We start from the raw sequence: 8801 nt of genomic DNA on the forward strand, positions 1-8801 counted from the left end.
AAAAAAAAAAAAAATATTGAAAATCAGAATTACTATTTATCAGAATCTTATCAGAGAAAGCGAATTAGAAAACGAAGATAGGAAGATAAAAAAATTAAAAGTAAATATACAAACCTATGATAATCAAAATATTTTCTTTTATAATTGAATCCATCGCCGACAAATAGATATTCCAATATAGCACATAAAGACAATTGACAAATGACACTTTAGACGTGTTGTGGAATGTGTGTGATGCACCCCCTGTGAATGTGTCCTGGTGCCTTGCAGACTCAGACCAAGAGGACCTTTCTCACAACTCTGGGCTAATGAACATCAGAAAACCATTAGGTAAGTATCTCTACATTGACTTGGAGACTTTCATTATTTTTATTTTTGTTTGCCTTTAGATATTCGGCAATGTCGTTCTTTTTTAATCGAAATAATTCCGAAACTTTTCAAGCGTCGATTATCTAACGCGTTGATATTTCGGTATTATTTAATTTTTCTTGGTACTTTCATCTTATTAATTTCGCAAATCAAACTGTACATATCATCATATTCGTATCTTACATTTCTTTCATCGTCATAAGCATCAGGCACTACACGCGATGTATACTTCTGACGATAATATTAAGATATAAGTCATCTTATATACAATATACGAATCCCTCCCATATAATCGTATACTTTAATAAATGAGTACTCTCTTATTCATCTATAGTTATAAGTTTAAATGTTCACAAATATTAGTTAATATTTTCTTACATATGACTAATCGTAAACCTTGTTCGAAATTGAGACCTCTCGTTGAAAATAAAATTAAATTTAGCAAATATATATATATACTATTTTATCTGTATCGTATAAACTGTTTAAAATAGGCAAAGAGAAAGAAAGAGAGAGACAACTGTAATAAAAGATTCGCGCATTCGTGTACGAATAAATTTTTAAATAATTCCTGTCTATTTATAGATTTTGAAGCCGGCGAGGACGGGGATGACAGTAGCGGTGGTGGAAATTCTTGGCGCGAGGAATTGCAACGGCGCTATCAACAGGAAAACGATTTTCTGGCGGAATTACGAGCTCGTAATGCAAACATACCGCAAACACCATCGGCCACATTGTCCAGCGAACAGGAACAGGAGAGAGGTGAACGAGAGGAGGCAGATGGAGAGAAGGAAGACGAGAACGAGTCCAATTGGGCGGAAGCGGTGAAGAGATGGGTCAATCGATAAATTAATCTAGAACGAAATATATTAGGCATTAGATATTTGAAGGTGCAGCTTGAGAAATTTGACGAAGGAAACGTGCAAATCGCAGCAACGATCGAATCAGACACACACGCGCGCGATATGGATGTATACTTTGAGATATTAGTATACAATGTAATCTTTAATAAAGAATTGGATGTTGTGCGATTTCAAAAAACTATGCATTTATGAGATGGTATATACTTGAAATCACAAAAGATGATGTGATGAAATGGATTAATCATTATACGAATCTCATGGAGATTTTCTCATACAAAATAAGTACTATAATTATTCTTAGGATAATATTTGTATTGCAAAAACATGCAACAATGATTTTGCTACTTTACTTATCTGCAATTTACAACGTGTAATAAAACTTTTATAGTTTGTTAAATATACATCCATATATATAGATACTATTCAAAAATAAGTATCTCCGTTTTTTATCATATCTTTTTATTTATTGTTATTATTGTTATATTTGTGTAATTATTATTAAGAGAATTAAATGAAATATGCAATAGTACTTCATCTATCTTGTAATTCCATCGCTTAAAAGTTAATTTAATTTTAAGAGAGTATACGTCTGTACATATTTTAAACAATTATATTCGATAATTATGTCGAAAATCAATTTTATCATCTCGCAATATTATTCACTCAGATGTTTATATTATAGATCATACAAAAAATGTTGCAATTACCGTACCATTGACCAAACCTGAACTAATTAACTATAATAGTATAAGATGATGGCAATTTAAATAATCAATTTTTTAATATATTACGAGTTTAGCTTGGTTGAAGAGCCAAAGTGTGTTTTTGTACATTCGTATCAACGCTTAAGATACAATATGCTATTAAATAAATAAAAAACTAATAATATGTAAACGAGTATATATAAATATAAAAGTCGACGCATTAGATGACGCTTTAAATAACGATTCTGAATTGATAGCATTTGCAGTTATAGAATACGAAAGAGTAGAACGAAACTAGTCTTATATACAAAGTACTTATTTTCAGTTTCTAGAATAAGAGAGCATTCCAATTAACAATCCAGTTGTTAAAACTGATGACTGCTATTAATAAGAACCAATGCGTTTTGTAACATTTAAATAAGCATGTCGTGTCCGTGAAATATCCTGTGTATATATACATATATGGATTTCAAAATTCTTCCTTTGTCTATCTCTTCACATACGAAAATGATGTAGCGCCTACATGATACGAATACTGAATAAAATTTATATAGATATACAATGAAATGATTGTTGCTTGATCCTTCAACAAGAAAATTAGATAATAAGCTACTCTATTAATCTAACTAGTTTGCTCTCTCCTATATTCTACATTGTTTTATACATTATATTATTATCGATTTTTATTTTATTATTTATATCTATGTTTGGCACATAGCGAGCTAAGTGAATTAATGAAAAGATGAATGCATTGATATCTGATTAGTCAAAGTTGCAAGTAATTTTAAATTGCTATGTCAAAAATCACGTGTAGCTTTGATTTTTTCTTGAGGTAGATATCTACAGATGCAAATGTTAAATATGCTCTGCATTAAAAAGATAGCTTTTCATATAAAGTATTACTTTGTTATAATACAGCTTATTGATACATAAAGTTAATAATATAGAAAAAAAATCTTGTATACTATTCTCTTTTAACACAAATTTTAATATATTATATATTTTTGAAAAAATAGCACTTGCATGACATTGTAAATGTCTTTATTATTTTATCAAAGATACAAGATTCTAAAGTTATTTATTGAAATTCCACAACGTTTATCATATAAATATAGATTTTAACAAAATAAAATAGTTAATTATTGTGAGAAGAATTTATATCATTTTAGACAAATGTAGCACGTGATGTAAATCAATACTAGAAATAAATTTCAACAGTGAATTGATTTTTATACAAACGTTTAATTTAAGCGTAATTTAAGCTTAATTTAAACGCTTAATAATAATATTACTAAAGATTTTCTACGTTTAACAATTTTATGTTATTTGATGATGTACTTATCTCTGTAATATTTCTAACATTTCTCTTAACCGCATCAATAATCGCACAATTCGTTTTATCGCTACTATTACCTGGTCGCAGTTTCGCTCGTTTTATAATGGATGGACATTCAGTTGTAGTGCTTAAGTCTCCCTGGTTCATCTTAATGTCAGTTTTTATCCTTGGAGATAATGAAGTATTTTGATTTTCTGTTTTCCGTTTTGTGTTTGTCTAATAACGAATAAAAAATTATAAAATTAATAAAATTAAAATTAAGATATAAAATATACAAAGTTGTTTATTATACATGTAGAATTGAAAAAGTTTTGTTCAAAAAACATAACATATGTGTAATCATCCTAGAAATATAATGTATCAAGTTTGATATAGAAAATTAGAAAAAATTAATCCTGATTTCCTCTAAATTATTATCATATAAAAATAAAAAAACTTTATATATACAAATGATGTCTACTATTATGTCAAAATATATTTTCTCTCTCTCTCTTTTTTCATAGAATTTAGAGAGAAATCTTATTTCCAAAATATGTTTTAAATAAACATGCTATATTAAAATAAATAGAACCGATTTCCATTATAATAGATTCTATAATTATATTAATTACCTGACCATAAACAACTACTTTTTGTACGATATTGGAAGAATTTTTATCAGAGTTTCTTTGATTGCCAGATTGTCTAACGTGGCTTTGTCTTGGTAGAGTGTTAAGGTTTTCTAGTTTACTAACTCGATGTCGTAAGGATAAATTTTCACTTTCGCATAATTCTAAACGTTCTTCAAACTTCCTGAACAAAAAGATATGATACAAACATTATATATATTCTATGTTATAAAATCTAATTATTATATTACATATAAAAAATAAAAAATCTCTAAAAGTAGAACTTACAATACAGCATGATTTCTTTGTTGAATAACAATATAAGAAATTAGATCTTACAACTGAAAATACATATATTCTCTTAGATAGTTTTTCAACAAAGAAATTACGCTTCACTGTAAACTGATCTTGAAAAGTTTCGATTTTATTTGACTTTGACAGTAATCTAAAATAAAAAACAAATAAGTGTAATATTAAAATCAAGAATATAAACAAAAGACATACTTTCTCATAACAGAAATGCAAGTAACTAAAGTATCATGATCTTTTGTTTTCTCAATCACTCTTCTAATATCTTCTACTGAGCCCTTTGAAAACGTATCGCGCATGCTGAAAAAAGGTACAACAAAGATCAGTTTAAACAGTAAATTATAAATATTCGATCGAGAACTATTACAAATGATTAACATTAACAAACATACTATTGGAATTGTTCCAATTCCTTTTCTTTTTTAGAAAGTTTCTGTACTAGAACTTTATATTTTCCATATTTTTCCTTAAAATATGTTATTTGTTCCTTTAAAGCGTGAATAGCAGAATTTTTCTGATTAATTTCGCTTTCTACTTTGCGTACTTCCTGCCTAAGGCCAGCATTTTGTTTTTCCAGAGTCGCATTCTTTGAAATATGATATTTGATATTTTTATCCTTCAGTAAAATTTGAAATTGCAGACTATCGATCCTTCCTTGGAAAGACGAATTGTCTCCATTATCTAAGACGGTTTCACTGTTCGGAAACGTGAAATAAGCTTTATAGATTCTATTTTCTGTCACTTTCTCACGACATTGCGGACAAGTTTTCGATCTGAAGCATAAATAAAAATTAGTTAAAATTAGTTTATATCTTAAATTGGTTTTCTATCTTTTTTTAGAGATGGAATCCAGAAGACAATAAGAGATCAAAGAAATTAAAATCTCACAACAATGAATGTTTATTTTACCTGCATTTTTTTGCATTTAAAATGAGATAAGAAATATATTTAGGCTTTGAAAAGAGAAAGAGAAAAGATACGAAGTGTAGAAAGTGCAATTAAAACAGAGCTAATCATATATATTCATTGTATGAAAACATAACCATCAAACGTGATTACCTTTCAAGCCATCGTGATAAGCAGCTGAAATGAAACACATGTCCACAGTGAGAGAAAACGACTGTCTCGGATGGTTGTAAAAAGTCGTGACATATAACGCAAAGGATATTCATCCTGCATGCGAACGAAGGAATCAGAAAGGACAAGACATACGAACGCAACAACACGACTGATGACTGATGCGACCAGACAGCCAGACACCAGACGCGACACGACACACGACTGCACACTGCACGCGACTTTGTCCCTTGTCCCTTGACAGTGTGTATTATGTAGTTATCATAAATTATAAATACAACTGTCAATAATGTTTGAAATAACGAGAGAAAAATATATAAGATGAGAAAAAGTTATAAAAATACTATTTTCGATTTGATTAAAATCAGGCATAATAAAAAGAACTTTGTTTAATGCGCTAATGCTTAATGCGCATCATCGCGATCAGCTGATGTAAACTCTTATATATTATAGATAATTTTGCTTCGTGAAATAAACGTAGTGAAGATAAAGCTTGTGTGCTTTATTGTATATTGTGGTTATATGTATGTACTATGTTATATGAGATCTATCGTAATCGCACAAAATATATAAATTTATTAAGATTTCGTATGTAATCTCAAATCTATACAAAATGCACATATTTCTCGATACTAAAAAATAAAATTTGCTGCTGACGTATAGTTCTGAAAATAATTCGTTGTCAGCAAGATCTTTTTGCGGCAAAATAAATAGTGTCTTTGAAGATTTTAACAAAATAAAGTATAATCGTGATACGAAAAGACTTGTATTAAATTTAGACTTTAGATATATATATATATATATATTATGCGCAATAGATATATATATATATATATATATATTATGCGCAATGTATAAATCTCAATTTATTGGTCTCGATGATAAACCGTGCGATACAAAATGCCTGTTATGCGATTGTACATTTATTCTTCCGATAAATGAAACGGATTTCCTTACGCATTTATTCAAGGCGCATCGTCTCGTTATAGCGGATGTTACAAAAATAGCTAGTTTGAGAAGGTATGATAATTTTTATATATCATGTTACTTATATCTATCAATCTTATGTTTAGCAATCAAATATAACATAATTCTGATCAATAATTTTAGTTATATACATTACTGGAGCGTAAAGTTTAAGGAGGAACCATTGACGACTTATTGTACAACACTATTAATGGATTGTACACCAGATGGTCAGCCAAGTAAAAATGAACATTACTTTTTGCTTTCTGACTGTCTATCAGAAGACAAGACTTTGAGAAGTGAAATACATCAGGCTAAATTAGTATGTACATCAATGGAAAAATTATAAATTATTATTTGTTATGTCTAATATATAATTTGATGAAGATACATTATTATTTTAAGGAATGGGCATTAGCGCAACAAGAAGCTGAGCGTACGGATAAAAGTTTTAAGCGTGGTTGCATGTTTTGCCGTACAGAATTCTGTGGATCGCGTATTATGTATATAAAACATCTTTTTCAAAAGCACAATCTTCATCTTGGCAAGCCAGAAAACTTAGTATTTGTTGATGAGCTTTTGGACAAAATTCAGAATAATATTGAAAGGTATTACATTCAAGAATTACAATTTACATGTTATTTTAATGTTATATGATGCTTACAAATGCACAATGTTATACAGTACTTATTTAATTTTTTTAGCTTAATATGTATTTACTGTGAGAAAGTATTTAAGGATCGTACAGTACTAAAGGAACATATGCGAAAAAAATTCCACAAATGTATAAATCCTTATAATAAATTGTACGATAAATTTTATATAAACAATTATTTAGAATCAGGAACAGTTTGGAAGCAAGGACAGGTAATGAAAGTTTAAAGAGTAAAAAGTTCTAAGGTTTTAAAAATGTATTTTTTCTCAATGTTTATAGCCAAATTCAGAAAAGAATCTGGATCTAGGAGGTGGAAGTAGTGAAAATGAAGATGAAGAAAATTCATGGTCTGATTGGAATGATGAATCTATTGAAATAATATGTCTATTATGTAATTATAGCAATAATGAATTTGCCTGTACCTTGAGACATATGAAAGAAGCTCATAATTTCGATTTTGAAGAAACAGTCAAAGACTTGACTTTTTATCAGAAGGTGATTATGTCGTATAATCAATTTTATATTTTTAATGATGTACTTTTCTATAATGTGTTATTGTTGTTATAGGTGAAAGTAGTCAATTATATAAAGAGACAAATTCAACTACAACAATGTATTTTTTGTGAAGCAAAATCAGATAATGTCTTAGAGCACATGAAGAATCAACAACATTGTAAAATTCCTGCACAGAAAGTTTGGAATCAACCAGAGTAAGAATGATTAAAATCGTGTAAAATTGATCTAATCTACATAAGAGAGATAAATTATATTAAAAATATGTTTTATCCTATGCAGATATTATTTTCCTATGTCAGAAAATGATTCATTTTTATACAATCTTGATGCAACTAGTAACAGCGATGAAGAAAGTGACATTGAAAATCTTACTGAAGCAATGTAAGTAATATTTAAACAAAAATTTACTTGACATATATTAAAAATAAATTAATACAAATAAGAAAAACATATGTATTCAAAAAATTTCAGGTCTAATTTATAAATAACGTTTCTGTCTTGATGAGATATAATTTGAAATTCTATTAATTAATGAATAATCATTGCACTTTGTGAGAAGTATTGTTACATATATGTATATATATATATATATATGTATAAGTCTTGTAAAATTATAATTCTGTAATTATAATTATAATTTATTAATATTATCGAAGAGGAATCTGGAATCGACGGATTGAATGGAAATAAATTATTCACCAAAACGAGTAGACATACAATTTCTCTGTTTTTCGACAATTTATTTTCGCAATTATTGTTAAATCTTGCAAAAGAACATATATAATACAAGTTACAGTTTGACGATAAATCTATGTGGGTAGAAGAAATATAGTCAACTGTCTGTATTATTATATAAAGTCATCAAAATCATTGTTCTTATTGTGCAGTTTTCCTTCAATCTCCACTTTTTTTTTAAATAATACATAAGCAAAGTGAAAATATCATTGCGCGCTTTCATTTGTCTTCTCATTCTAATGTGATCATGTGGTAAATATGAATAATAAAAAAAGTAGCATTGAAGGAGAACATCACTTTACAAGTATATAGTTGATTCAACGGACAAGATCACAATACAGCATATTACTATACGAATATTCGATTCGTATAAACCTAACTTAACTTATCATAGTTATGTTTATTTTCATAAAGCTTATTATTATTATATATAAATTCCATAAATTATATAAATTAATTGTACATACATATATGTGAAAATCTTGATATCTTCTCAAGAAATTTCCTCAAAATTATGAAACACATGCAAATATATGTATCAAAACACATGTACATTGAATAGAAAATGCAACTATATTGATAAATTGACTCGAATAAGTGCATCTGATACAGCAGTGTGTACTAATAGTTATATAAAAATCGATAGACGAAAATACAAAGCAA

General features: G+C 28.1%; 3 protein-coding genes across 15 annotated transcripts in view; 2 read left to right on the forward strand and 1 right to left on the reverse strand.

Annotated features, from left to right (window-relative positions):
- Window positions 1-2499, forward strand: part of LOC115235907 (dystrobrevin beta-like) — a 15057-nt gene extending 12558 nt beyond the window's left edge. For 2 of the 5 annotated variants that reach the window (XM_029808011.1, XM_029808019.1), the window contains exons 15-16: window positions 271-330; window positions 955-2498. In XM_029808011.1, coding sequence (XP_029663871.1) covers window positions 271-330; window positions 955-1217 — 323 coding nt within the window. In that variant the 3' untranslated portion in view covers window positions 1218-2498. Of the gene's footprint in view, window positions 1-270; window positions 331-954 lie in introns of all 5 variants that reach the window. The other 3 variants (XM_029808002.1, XM_029808036.1, XM_029808029.1) reach the window with 3 other exon arrangements.
- The window catches only part of LOC115235955 (E3 ubiquitin-protein ligase TRAIP-like), an 11548-nt gene extending 5876 nt beyond the window's left edge, over window positions 1-5672 (reverse strand). For 3 of the 5 annotated variants that reach the window (XM_029808131.1, XM_029808123.1, XM_029808115.1), the window contains exons 1-6: window positions 5249-5672; window positions 4582-4962; window positions 4385-4489; window positions 3884-4064; window positions 3350-3488; window positions 115-305 (exon numbers count right to left, since the gene is read on the reverse strand). In XM_029808131.1, coding sequence (XP_029663991.1) covers window positions 139-305; window positions 3350-3488; window positions 3884-4064; window positions 4385-4489; window positions 4582-4962; window positions 5249-5361 — 1086 coding nt within the window. In that variant the 5' untranslated portion in view covers window positions 5362-5672 and the 3' untranslated portion in view covers window positions 115-138. The remainder of the gene's footprint in view (window positions 1-114; window positions 306-3349; window positions 3489-3883; window positions 4065-4384; window positions 4490-4581; window positions 4963-5248) is intronic. The other 2 variants (XM_029808139.1, XM_029808148.1) reach the window with 1 other exon arrangement.
- Window positions 5480-7997, forward strand: LOC115235941 (zinc finger protein 277). 5 transcript variants are annotated; one of them, XM_029808093.1, is made up of 9 exons: window positions 5480-5582; window positions 6237-6286; window positions 6377-6554; window positions 6638-6840; window positions 6937-7099; window positions 7167-7382; window positions 7455-7597; window positions 7683-7784; window positions 7875-7997. In XM_029808093.1, exons 1-9 carry the CDS (start codon window positions 5556-5558, stop codon window positions 7885-7887), a joined length of 1095 nt encoding a protein of 364 aa, XP_029663953.1. In that variant the 5' UTR covers window positions 5480-5555; the 3' UTR covers window positions 7888-7997. The 5 variants fall into 5 exon arrangements, with proteins under 5 accessions (XP_029663953.1, XP_029663963.1, XP_029663942.1 ...); XM_029808103.1 differs by lacking the exon at window positions 5480-5582 and adding an exon at window positions 5669-5790; XM_029808082.1 differs by lacking the exon at window positions 5480-5582 and adding an exon at window positions 5941-6070 and having other exon boundaries at window positions 6105-6286.
- Window positions 7998-8801: the final 804 nt, after the last annotated feature.

The sequence above is a fragment of the Formica exsecta genome, unplaced genomic scaffold (genome assembly GCF_003651465.1).
Source record: "Formica exsecta isolate Colony F162 unplaced genomic scaffold, ASM365146v1 scaffold11, whole genome shotgun sequence".
NCBI classification, from domain to species: Eukaryota; Metazoa; Arthropoda; class Insecta; order Hymenoptera; family Formicidae; genus Formica; species Formica exsecta.